Source organism: Phoxinus phoxinus (genome assembly GCF_949152265.1).
Source record: "Phoxinus phoxinus genome assembly, chromosome: 8".
NCBI classification, from domain to species: Eukaryota; Metazoa; Chordata; class Actinopteri; order Cypriniformes; family Leuciscidae; genus Phoxinus; species Phoxinus phoxinus.
In genome coordinates, this window is record NC_136883.1 from 18619645 (window position 1) to 18633403 (window position 13759).

General features: G+C 40.6%; 1 protein-coding gene across 1 annotated transcript; it reads right to left on the reverse strand.

Annotated features, from left to right (window-relative positions):
• Window positions 1–990: 990 nt before the first annotated feature.
• Window positions 991–8916, reverse strand: LOC307002806 (uncharacterized protein). The gene is made up of 4 exons (XM_079620737.1): window positions 8261–8916; window positions 7940–7974; window positions 7085–7234; window positions 991–1558 (listed from the first exon to the last, which is right to left on the reverse strand). Exons 2-4 carry the CDS (start codon window positions 7962–7964, stop codon window positions 1341–1343), a joined length of 393 nt encoding a protein of 130 aa, XP_079476863.1. The 5' UTR covers window positions 7965–7974; window positions 8261–8916; the 3' UTR covers window positions 991–1340.
• Between the last annotated feature and the right edge of the window lie 4843 nt (window positions 8917–13759).

Sequence of the window (13759 nt, forward strand, 5' to 3'; positions counted from 1 at the left end):
TGGACTGCATTTATATAGCGCTTTCACAGACCCAATGGCCACCAAAGCGCTTTACAATATTGCCTCACATTCACCCATTCACTCACTCATTCATACACCGACGGCGGTGTCAGCCATGCAAGGCGATCCAGCTCGTCGGGAGCAGCTGGGGTTAGGTGTCTTGCTCAAGGACACCTCAACACTTGGTCAGGTGGAACCGGGGATTGAACCACCAACCTTCCGGTTTGTAGACAATCTACATGAACCACTGAGCCACTGTCGCCCCGGGTATACTATTGACTCAAGGAATTACAATCTCAAGAGTCAAGTCTTTTTTGTTGCTATAAAACATTTAAATGAAAAGACATTTGACTGGGTCTAACCCTTTTATCTGTTAGAAAATAAGACGCCAAATAACTTTTAAGAGTTAGTTCACCCAAAAATGAACATTCTACCTTCATTCACTCACCATCAAGGCATTCTCAATGAAGATATTTGAATGAAACCTGAGAGATTTCCATCTTTCCATTTAAAAACTGTTAATCCTAAGCTTTCAAACTTCAAAACATTCATAAAGAAAAAGTTATCAATATGACAAACAAACAAACAAACGAACAAACAGGAAGAATCGTATACGAGGCGAATAATCATTAGTAACCATGGAAAAATTTGTATAATTGTGTGCGCTCCAGCGATGCAAAGTCCAGTTCACAGCTATTGCATTGGTGGATAATATGAATAATAGATGGATTAAGTGAGATCAACAATAGCACAAAAACAGGGCAAAGCGACATAAACAGGGTAAAGGGCATTCGAGGCAAAGAATCACTATTAACCAGAAAATGTGTATAATTGAGTGTGCTGCATCAATGCAAAGTCCAGTTCACAGTTATTGCATTGGTGGATAATGTTAAGTGAGAGTGCATTCACATCACAAAATTGGGATTAAACTACATGGATTACTTCTACATTATAAATGCTCTGAAGCTTGAAATTTTAGGATGAACAGAGTAGCAATGTGTTTCCTTAGTTTTGTTGAGGTTAGCGCTTTAGGGTGTTAGATGTCATCACATTAATTCACAAACTGCCTAATGCAATCTTAAGTACTGGACAAAGAGCGGCAATGCAAACAATGGACGGACAGAAATCTCTCAGGTTTCATTCAAAATATTTTCGTGTCCCAAAGATGAACTGATTTCTTATGGGTTTGAAATGACAAAGAAGAGTAAATATCAATTAACCCTTTAAGAGGATAATACAATAAAAACAACTACATTTCAACTTTGTTGAAAACTCTTAGAACGTATATCCCGATGTGAATGCTAATGGGAAGGCATCCAATACGTTGAGCTTCCTGTATTTCACTGTACTTTCCTTCTTATGGCAGAGATACGATTTTTGATGAAGTATTTGACCGCCTTCCAGTCTCGATTTCCTAAAGCTTGAGCTTCTGCATCAACGCAGCGCTGACAGTCCATTTTACCTGGAACTTGGCTCCCCACAATGAATTTCCTTAGATGCCTTTCTACTGCCGCACATTCATCTGTTGTCCAGCTTCTTTTGGCAGCAGTTTCTTTACCTAAGTATATGTCACAGGTCGGGGTGGACTTCCCTCCCCTTCAGCAAAGTACCACCTCGAGGAGTTACCCAGAGACACCAAGCGACAGACAAAGTAATGATCAAAACGTTTATTTTTATTTACTTAAAACAAGTCAAATCTCCTTTTTCTATCCAGCAGGTGGCGTGGGTAGTTCACTCTTCAGTCCCTCTCGACAAGTACGTGATGAATCTATCGCTGTTGGAGCTTCGCACAGTGGTTCCTCTTCGGCTGGAGGTAAACAATGGAGAGTAAGTAATGGCTCAGGCACGGGCGGTGGTCTGCACAGCAACTCCTCTTCGACTGGAGGCAGGTAATGGAAGGTAAGTAATGACTCAGGCACGGACGGGAGTCTGCACAGCAGCTCCTCTTCGGCTGGAGGTAAGTAATGGAAGGTAAGCAGTGAAAGGTAAGTAATGGCTCAGGCACTGGCGGGGGTTTGCACAGCAACTCCTCTTCGGCTGGAGGTGAGTAGTGGAAGGTAAGTAGTGGCTCAGGCACGGGCGGGGGTCTGCACAGCAGCTCCTCTTCGGCTGGAGGTAAGTAATGGAAGGTAAGCAATGAAAGGTAAGTAATGACTCAGGCACGGACGGGAGTCTGCACAGCAGCTCCTCTTCGGCTGGAGGTAAGTAATGGAAGGTAAGCAGTGAAAGGTAAGTAATGGCTCAGGCACTGGCGGGGGTTTGCACAGCAACTCCTCTTCGGCTGGAGGTGAGTAGTGGAAGGTAAGTAGTGGCTCAGGCACGGGCGGGGGTCTGCACAGCAGCTCCTCTTCGGCTGGAGGTAAGTAATGGAAGGTAAGCAATGAAAGGTAAGTAATGGCTCAGGCATCGGCGGGGGTTTGCGCAGCAGCTCCTCTTCGGCTGGAGGTAAGTAATGGACGGTGAGCAATAACTCAGACACTAGCTGGGGTTTGCACGGCAACTCCTCTTCGACGGGAGGCAGGTAATGGAAGGTAAGTAATGACTCAGGCACGGACGGGGGTCTGCACAGCAGCTCCTCTTCGGCTGGGGGTGATAGGTTCTCTATGTGCACAGAATGATGATAGTGAATCAAAGACTTAACATTCAGCCACTGTATCTTCTTACCACAGGACAGTGAGGGCGGGATCTCGAGGGCAGCGAGCAGACTCTCTGTGTTCACACAGCCCCAAAGTGTGTATCAGCTTCAGTCGTCCACCATTGGGCTCCCTCTCCACAGGACGGCAACAACAGCATTTAATAGCAACGGGCAGTTTTCTCTGGGTTCACAAAACAAATGTGACGAACAACAGACTGAACATCCAGCATCCGAATCCTCTTACCACAGAACAGCGCCAACAGCATTCGATAGCAGAGAACAATTCCTCCCAAAGCAACGAGAGCAGTATTCAAGGGCAGAGGACAGTCTCTCGGTATTCACAGAGCCCCAGGAGTGTATACAGGTTCCGATCGTCCACAGCTGGGCTTTCTCTCCACAGGACAGCAATAACAGCATTTAATAGCCACGGGCAGTTTCCCTATGTTCACAGAATAAACATGATGAATAACAAACTGAACATCCAGCAACTGAATCTTCTTACCACAGAGCAGCGATGACAGCATTCGATGGCCAAGGACAAGTGCTCGCAGAGCAACAATGGCAGTGTTCGCGGGCAGAGGACAATTTCTCTGTATTCACAGAACAAAACGTGATGAATAGCAGACTGAACATCCAGCATCTGAGTCTTCTTACCGCAGAGCAGCGATGACAGCATTCGATGGCAGAGAACAATTTCTCACAGAGCAACGATGGCAGTGTTCGCGGGCAGAAGACAATGTCTCTATGTTCACAGGACCCAAGAAGCGTATACGGGTTTCGGTCGTCAACAGCGGGGCTTTCACTCCACAGGGCAGCAACAACAGCATTCCATAGCAACAGGCAGTTTTCTACATTCACAGAGCAGACGTGATGAATAACAGACTAAACATCCAACAGCTGAATCTTCTTACCGCAGTACAGCGCTGTCAGCATTCCACGGCAGCGAGCAGTTTCTCACAAATCCTCTTCCACTTGGACAGGACGAAGTTGCATTCCTACACAGCGTATACTCAATACACAACAGTTAGCACATTCCAGTTCGGCCTTCAGAGCCTACGACGAGACGACTGAGAACAGGCAGACGTAAAACTTCAATTTCCACACTAGTGCATGATTCAGTCACTTCAAATGATCACACGTGTTCACTTTCACAATAAGCACTGCAACTCACATCAACTCACAGTGAATAAGGTCTCTTATCGTAGCCCCCAGTTGACTCGCTCCGCTCCGCTGGCAAACTGTGCATCCAACCGGTGTATATGGCTGGCGTTAGAGTCTCCACTGGCATTAAACAGTTCAGAACAGGACTCACCGGACGGTTTTACCACATCATAGCATTTTCTTCCTAGTAGGGAGTTCTTTCCCGATCTGTCCTCTAATCGTCCGATACAACCAGTAGCTCAACCGCAACGTATTGCCTCCAACCTGAGTTCGTCCAAAAGTCCTCTTGCCCCAACCTCCAGCACAAAGCGCAGACTTCGCTGTCACGTTTCACAAAAAGAACACCCCCATCTGCCCATCAACCGGATCCTTTTATAATCCCCCTCATGGCTCAATCTCTGCTTCTCGCCCAGCTGTCACTCGTTTCCCTAATCAGCAAGCTCCGTCGGGTTGTTTACACCGGAAGAAACCGGAACTGTTCCGGTGTTCCATCGAACTCGCTCCCTCTAGGAACAAAACTAGAGCGGGGCAGTTCCACTTGATCGTCACCCCGTGACATATACATAAAAAGAACATGTTATTAAGTTTAGGTTAATGTCTTAAGTTTAGAATTTTTAAACCTTTATCTGAACTGAAAGACTATTGTATTGATCATACAGGTAACATTGCCATATTGACTTGGTTCAGAGACTATAAGTACTCATTTAGTTTGTTTCTGAATAAAACTTTTGACTTAGAATAATAATGCAGTGCAATGTAGTAAAAGGTGTGGTAACACTTTATTTTGATGGTCCCCTTTAGACATTCTGTTAACGGAGTAACGTTGCACCTACATGTCAACTTACTCTCATTACAGCATTAGTAGACCGTCTACTAAAAGTATTTTATACAATTTTAGTTGTACAGACATTTTTATTTTAACCCCCTGAGGTCGGCAAACGCGTGGGCGCGTTTTGCTCGTTTTTTTTTACATAGCAGCAAAATAGACCTAAAATACTCCGTCGGTTTTGGTCATACAGACTTAAGAAATATGAAAAAATAAGCTGTTAAATGTCTACTTTTTTATGTGTCCACTTACATTCGAAATAAAACATTGTGCTTTTGTAAAATAAAGAAAGTAAACAGGGAGTGCTTTATGCCTCTCCGTCTCCGTGAACTTTTTTTCTGAAGCACGTCTCTAAATTTATACAAATCTCAGCGAATACTATTCACTCAGACATGAGCTATATATCTCTATAATCATTTAAGTGTGTAGTTTTAAATTATCTAATTCAAAACTAAAACAAATATTCTCTGTTTATGTAATCTATATAAAAAGAGCGAGAGATCAGTCGTGCTCATTATCGTTCTGGCATCTCATTACTCTGCTAATGTGACACGCCCATCGACAGCGCGCGCGCTATTCAAACGCAGATTATCTGAAGCAACACATGCAAACCAGTCAACGCCCACAACAGCTGGACAACACACTCGCTGTGAGGAATAATAATATCGTGATTATCCTGGAAATTTTACCTCAAACGTGCTGGAGTAGCCTAACAACGGATCCAGCTGCAGATCATCAGTAAGTGCTTTGTTCTAATCGCGATATGAAATGGTGTCTGTAAACCGCAAAAGACTGTTTAAATTTGAATCGCGTTTCTGTGTTTGAATGAATGAACGGCACAGACGCATGTTGTTGTTTACTACAGCTCGCGCGTCTGTGTGTGAATGAAACTATCTATATTGCCTACTGAGATGAGTAAAAATCGACTGAATACGTTGAAATAAAATGTCTTTGTATAAGCAACATTTTAAACTGCAAATTAACATTTATGCCCTAATATAGGCTATATTATAAAAGACGATGTTACAGACGAAATATGAAAGACAACATTTCGTTTTGGATAGATTATAAAGTTTGTACTGCCACATCAAAACCTAATTTCCAAGGTGCAAACAAAATCTTAAAAGGTCAATATAAGCCTTCTCTTTAAATTATTTTTGTGTTTTATTAGTGACAAATTTGGGGAGAGGATAGCCTACATAATCCAAAACTTTCTGAAAATACGAATGAGAATTAACTGCACAATTACTAGAAATGTTTACCTTGGATATTATACAATTTGCAAGCATAGGCCTACACAGTTTGTAGAAAAATATACTTTTTTTTCAAGATGTTTCCAACTCTGAACCAATTCTGTAGTAATATATATATATATGTGTGTGTGTATGTATGTATGTATGTATGTATATATGTGTGTGTGTTGTCTTTGCATTCTTTGCATTCTGTGTGGCTCAGTGACACCTAAGGCTCATTAGTATGCAGCATTAGCAGGTCTTCTTTGTCTCCAGGTGTGAATGAGGACATTATTCATGACCTTGTTGGATCATTCACGCCCACCTGCATATTGCCTTTCCAAACAAAAAGTGTCTTACAAAATTTAAATCAATCTATTGTTTAATGTGAACGATTAGCCCAGATGATTTTCAGATAATTTTGAAGTAAATACTCTAGCCGACAAGATCCATTAGTCAAAAGTATTGTGGAAATATGTGAAGTTGGTTGTTTGTGATCTTATATCAGACAATTTAAGTTTGAGTTTTTTGAATAACCACGCATAAATAATATTCTCTCAAAAATGCAAACATGTACATACATGTTGCTCACATATTATGATAGTCATGTTCGTGCTAAATAGAGTGTAATTACACCTTTGCCATTAATATGTTTATAAGCAACTGAAAAAAATACAAATATCAGGTCATGTCAAAACATCTCAAGGACCCCAAAAACACCTTAGACTCCAGAGGGTTAAAAACAAGACAAGGATACTTGATTTTTAGCAATGATTTTTACAGTCTGTATCTAATATTTTATGTATTGTCCGTTTACTCACCCTAATGTTGTTCCAAACCGGTATGAGTTTCTTTCTTCTGCTGAACACAAAATACATTTTAAAGAATGTGGGTAACTAGACAGTTGACGGCACCATTGACATTCATAGTAGGAAAAAAATACTATAAAAGTCAGTGGTGACATCAACTGTCTGGTTACCCACATTCTTTAAAATGTCTTTTGTGTTCAGCAGAAGAAAGAAACTCATTCAGGTTTGAGGTTGTAAATCAACTATAATATAGAATACTATAATAATTAGAATATTAGACTTGTGTAACAAACCTATTGTGACAGCTATCAATGTGCAGTGATCAAGAGTAAAGATTTGATAAAATAATATAATTCAGAATATAGCTTGTGTCTTCAAGACGAACGGGACCAATCAATCCACTTTACATTTCTAAGCTCACCTCTCTTTTTTGCCGACTTTCTCTGGTATTGGGAATGCAGTGTGGAAGTGGGTTCTTGTGTGGAAGTGGGTTCTTGTGTGGAAGTGGGTTCTTGTGTGGATGCCATACTGTCCTCAACTTCAGTCTCCTGTGCTTCTGGAATAAAGTCATCTGAGTAAATGAAAAAAAAAAAAGTTTATTAAAGAAAAAGACAAATCAAAATATAAACTACCTGTAAGCAACACTGACATGATTAGTATCTATCATGCATAACATTGTGTCATGGTGACCAAAAGCAATGATCAACAGTACAAGTTTATAAATATTCAGTATATGACGAGTCTTGCAGATGATATGTATTGTGAAAAGCGCTATACAAATAAACAGATCGAATTGAACAACAAATTTCACATGGTTTCCATAATTCTACAATACAGTGGTAGAGAGAGAGCCGGTTTAAATCAGACTTGCATTCACACTGGTAGCACAATTTAAATGTATGCCCATGGCAGATACTTTCTCCCCAAAGCAACTTACAGAACACAGTACAGTGGCAATAGCCCTGGAGCAATGGGATGAAGCATCTTGCTAAAGGACACAATAGTTGTGGAGATCGACTACCTTTGGATAACTATACATATGGTGTAGCTTACTGTGCCACACAATCAACTGGAAACAATGTCAAACATTCCCCACATGCAAAAGGTAGCATGTCTAAAACATGTCAACTATTAATTTAAAACTAAAAGGTTATATTAATGCAACATCCAAATATGTGGAATCCCGTAAAGATTGTGCAATAACATCTATATTTAAATTGTCTAAATTAAATGAGAGATCTTTCATGACAATTTTTTTTGAATCATACAAACATACCTTCCTCTTGTGAACACCCATCCATGTCAACAGTCTCTAAAACAACAAGTAATAGAATATGAATGAGTTGTAAACCTGAAACTGCAATCAATCTGTCAAGAGTATACAAAATGACTACATAAATAGCTGAATAGACTAAAATTGTCTAGTTAGTCACATGATAACAATAAAACCTGCCCTCTTCTTCAGTATGTTGAGGTATACTTTTACTCTGTTCAATTAAATTATATTCTATTAGTTATCAAATACTATCTACTATTCTAAAAGAGAACGATTTATAGGTGTGCTTTTTAACTTTCCTTAATAATAAATAAAAAAAAGTCAGTCACATCAAGCTGAATTTCATCCAGATTCTTCCCCTTGTATTCTCCTAGCCGCCCCTGTTCCAGTGCAAGAAGAACTTTGCTTATTTTAGCTAGCTGGAGGGTGCCCTCTGGAAGGCGGTAGTGCTTTCTGTGGACCTCAATGTTATGCCAAAGGAAATCTGCCAATTGGTCAAGTTCTGTAGTCTTGAGATTCAGAACAGTTGACAGAGTAGCAATGTGTTTCCTAAGTTTTGTTGAGGTTAGCGCTTTGGGATGTTTGATGTCATCACATTCATTTACAAACTGAGAACGGCAATGCAAACAAGTATCCGTTTTCACTCAGTACTCCACATTCTTCTCGCTTTTCAGTCAGAGTATCAAGCGATTCTCTCATGACCGGGGTAAGGAGAACAGGGACTTTCCTCCCTCTCTTTCCTACTATGTTAATCCGAACAAAATGTTTGCAAAGCTTCTGCTCAAGTTCAGTAAGGGCTAAGTTAACATCTTCGTGCGTTTCTGATGTATCCTTTGACAGGAACGCAGACAAGGACATTCGGGATACTTCTCCTGCTCTTCGTCGGTTGAAGAGGATAACTTGCGCCAGGGTCACTTTAGCAAGGTCCTTCCAGTTCAAGGAAGAAGGCTCTTCTAGCAGGGCATTCAATTGTTTATGCTGTTTCTCAGACAAATAGCAATGAAGTCTATGGACATCCTGTGTGAATGGTAGAATCTGAGGAGAATTCCACTTGGACTGGTTAAGCTGAGTTAGCGCTTGGCTTGCAATGTCAAATTTCCAACTTTCTCGGTATAGCGGTGCAAATTCTTCAGCATCTTTGGCAGTCTGTTGATCTTTCATCTTCAATCCTTCAGATTTGATAAACATGGCTAAAGCGTGCAAGCCATGTCCAACTTTGCGAGCAAGAGATGGACATTGATATTTGCCAGTTTCATCGTTGAATCCAGCTAGGCATCTTGCAGCTGAGACAACATGACTGTACTTTTCAGGCTTTATGAGTTCTTTGATAGTCTTCACATGTGTCAACTTTTTTGCTTCCAGTACCAGTCTGCCAAGCTCTCTCAGTTTTTGTCGAATATATTGGTGCTGGCTGATTACATACTCATTCTTTCTGAACAGTCTGTAACCATACTCAAGAATGCAGCGGTCTTCCTTAATAGCAACTGCAACCTCATCTTGATTCATGCCGCTTAAGGACTTCCAGTATGCGTCACTAAATCCAATTGGAGCAGGTTCAGCAAATGCACACAAAGCTTGAACTCTTGTTTTACCTCGTTTAGATGTCTTACCCTGAGGCTTGAAATTACAGACCTGAAAATGACGCCACATCACTCTTTTTCGGAACATTCCATAGCAATAAACACAGTGCATGAATTCTTGTCCATCGGTTATTTTCTTTGGCTGCTTCCATGGGATGAGTTTGCCTTTGCGGCTCTCCAAAACTTGAGTGTTGTGTTCAAAGTTACCCTTGTTTCTGATAAAATCTAACTGTCGTCGCCTTTCTTTTGAATTCTTTGGCAAGCTTAATGCCTTTGCGACCTCAACCACATCGCTGTGTCTACGCGACAAGTGTCTTGACATTTTCTGAACTATCTGTCCACAATACAAGCAGTGATGTTTTTTATTATATCTTCTGGAACCATCCTCCTTCTTTAAAACTGGATTAACAAAGACCGATGGCTCTTCTTCAGGTGGCATTGAAATACTTGTCTCCTTGTTTCTATATGTTTGCATGATTTTCTCTCTGCTTCCTTCTAGGCTATCAGGAAATCTTTGTGCAGAGTCATGACTTGTTTCAAAACTTCTGCTCTGACTGGACTTAAATCGGCTTTGACTTGAAGACTCACTTTTAGGACAAAACGACTAGTCAGAACGACTGGACTGACTTGAAGACTTGTTTCTGCACTGACTAATGGATGGACATTTTGACATTCTTTTTTTTGATTTTCCAGGCATAACTCCAAGCTGCAGTCACTGTCACTGCTTTCCTCCCTGGGATTTGGAATATACTGATCTTCACTATTGCAACATGACGAGTCATCGGATTCTACAAGACTCCTTTGAATCTTTCAAAAAAAAGAAAAGTTAAAAAGGATTAGTCCCGCCAAAAAAAGAACAAAAAAATAAATTCTCACCATCATCCCAGATGTGCATGACTATTGTTCAGTGAACTTTCAATAACATGACTGAAATAAGTACACAACTCGTTTTGACCAGCAGTTATGCACTATTGTAAGAAACGCCTTTAACATGGATTTATAAAACAGAGTGTTTACTTTCAATTGTATCGACATGGATTACCATTAGCCAGCCTAAACGACATGCAAGTCTCGAAAATGTTGGTTGCCATCGACTTCCATTCCATGGGCCCTATCTTGCACCCAGCGCAATTGACTTTGAACACCGACGCATGTATCATTCCTATTTTGCACCAGCGCACAGCGGACTTTTCCCTTCCCTGCTATTTTCCAGTTTTAGAAAGCAATTGCGCCACTGAGCAGGAAAAAAAGTCTAAAGACAGTGGCGCGTTTCGCATTAGTGATATGGTATTTTAAGGGCGCGTGCTTGGCCATAATGTAGCGTGTTAACGCGCATCCACTTTGATTCTCTAATAATTCTAAACAGACGCAGCAGTTTTCATTTTTGCAAATCATACATTATTACAAGGAAAAATATTAACACACGAGGGAAATCATTGTTGTGTCCGTGAAGATGTGAAAAAGATCTATATAGATTTTTTTATTAAAATCTAGATTAGGCTACACATTTACCCAAATTATACGCCTGTTTAACCGAAGCTAATTTGGGTGGGTTTCTCCCATCATCCCCAATGTCACTTCTCTGTGTTTTACGGCCCTGACGAGAACGTCGGTCTCCTCGGCTGTGAACTGCTCCTGGCGTGCGCCGGCAAATCCGCCGTTGTAATAGCGATCCGCCATGGAACAAGCGCGCCTGCTCTTAAAGGGAATGTGAGAGGACGCTCTGATTGGTTTATTTCACGTTACGCCCAAACCACACCTATGAATAATGAAGCGACTTCAGACCAACCCCTTTTAGATTTGCGCCGGGCGCAAGAGGCATTTATCCCGCCGGGAAAATAGCAACAGCGCCGGTATCCGCCCACAAAGTTATTTGCGCTTTGACACTTGCGTTTCAGATCGTTAAAATAGGGCCCCATGTCTCCTAATATCTAAAAGTTTATTTTCTAAAACTGTACTCATGCGAGCAATAAAGGTCATGCACATCTGGAATGGGATTGAGTAATTTGAGAATTCTGACATTTTAATCCTTTAGTATGATAAACTGACTACACAAGTAACTGACCATTGCATATTGGGATGACATACATTCTATAGGGGTGTTAAGTAAATTTAATCCAAGTAAATGAAATTAGAATTGTACTGTTGATTAAGATTAGACCAAGAGACTAAAAACAAAACAAAAAAGTGTACCAAATATAGACAAAAGCATAAAAAGGCACACCCCTATCAATATTATTTGGAGAAACAATTGACTGGCATCAGGTTAATGCATGAGATAAATACAGTTTATAGTCAAACTATAGTACAAGTAACTTTAGTTAAGGCTCAAGTTTCTGGAGATGCTCTTTGACTCCTCTAGTCGCATTGCAGGCTATAAAAATATTAAAAATATTCTTTTTTTTAATTTTTTTAACGTTTGACATTATCTGCACATATATACATAGATAATATATATATTAGGGGTGTAACGATACACGCATTCGTATTGAACCGTTCGGTACGAGGCTTTCGGTCCAGTTTTTGGCACGCATTTTCAAACCGAACCATTGGACCATTTTTCCTGCCGCCCAAAATTTATTTTTTTCAAATGTAGGCACGTGGCAAGCGCGCTCACAATGTAAGAGACGCTGGCGCAACCACAACATTGCCCAACATCAAATGGCAAATGTAATGTAAGCGGAACGAAACTGAGCTACTCGTTATTGTGTGGTTGACGGACCGTTTATCAGTTTGGACCAATGCAGCGCGAGCCGATCTTGAGCAGCACTGTTACTACACAGCGAGATCCTCATTTGAATTCGCCACTGAAGTAATAACATCGCTGCGAGATCTAGTAAGAAACATTCACATTTCTCCGTTATTAACGGATCAAACAGCGCTGACGTGAAACCAGGAATAAACATTGTGCCATGAATGAACTATTCAGTGTCCAGAGATCAGCAGCATTCACCATGGATTTACTGTAGTAACACTACTAACTGTAACCATGGAAGTGTGGCAGGAATAAAAGCTATAATGCTTTCAAGTAACATTACGTCGGTTTTATTTTGACATTATGAATACAATTTGCTGCCCTCAAATGTTAATCTGAACTAAAATAAACCTGTTTAAAACTACTACAATATTACATTTAATTTTGTCCAAGGAGCTGTTTTGTTTTATATGTTCCTAAGAAAAGTCAAGTATAGCTCCATCATTGCTCAAAGTACATTGACACAAGTGTATCGTATCGAACCGTGAATTTTGTGATCCATTACACCCCTAATATATATATATATATATATATATATATATATATATATATATTCACATGACCTCATCTCTTATCTATACTACCTTTATCGTTACACAAAGCTGTTAGATCGATGTCCAATATGAACAAAGTTTTCACTTATTACGTGACGAGAGTAAAGGCCCCGATTTACTCACAGCGAAGTTTTCTTATATTTCGCTTGGGGGTAAAACATTTTTTAAGTACATAAACACCAGTATATCGTTAAACATCTGACGCCGCTCACACTGCAGTGCGCGTTTTAAAATCCAGTTTCACTTTATTTCGCCAGTCTGAAGACATGCTGTCTAACGCAAACAAATCAGACCTCAGGAACCGCCCCAAATGCCCCAATAACCAATCAGATTTTTTTTTGCGGGGCGATCATCGTTTTCATGATTGATCGTCGCTGTCACGTACGAGTACTCGTGCCCACCCCTACCCATTATGCAATCGCCACGGACCAATGGTAGTACGATGGTGTTTACCAGCCCAAGCTTGGCAAGCTGCTGTGAACTCGAAAACAAACTTTGTTTTGGCCTGATTGTGTTCGAAATGACGTCACAGTTCGTTCTTCGATTTCGCTTGAAGTATATCGAGGCCTTAAGGACAGACGACTGACAAGACGATGATGAAGTAGCTGGTACGCAACAGATCCTAAGCATCATTGACATCTTATCTTGCCAATGCTCCCTATAGACAGAGTACGCGTCATCGAGAATTCAAAAGCGAGCACACATTTAAGAGCCATTTTAATACTCGAAATCGAAAGTGAAAAGCACCCAACGCCACTTATTAATACTACCGGTGTTATTGCAAGTTTATTCACCAGTGTGAACATTTCCTTACAGTGACCTCCCTAGTAATTACTTCACATTCTTAGAAAACCAGAGGGTACTACCCTCAATAACTAATTGCACACTAAATTAGTTACTCACTAAAAAAAGCAAGCGACAAGAGCAAGTG

Excerpts from the sequence above, each read along its gene's own strand:
- LOC307002806 (XM_079620737.1), bottom strand. The coding sequence starts at position 7,964 with ATGGATGGGTGTTCACAAGAGGAAG. Across the intron at positions 7,235-7,939 it reads TGGGTGTTCACAAGAGGAAG|ATGACTTTATTCCAGAAGCA; the intron begins GTATGTTTGTAT and ends TCATTTACTCAG. Across the intron at positions 1,559-7,084 it reads AAAGTCGGCAAAAAAGAGAG|GTAAAGAAACTGCTGCCAAA; the intron begins GTGAGCTTAGAA and ends ACATATACTTAG.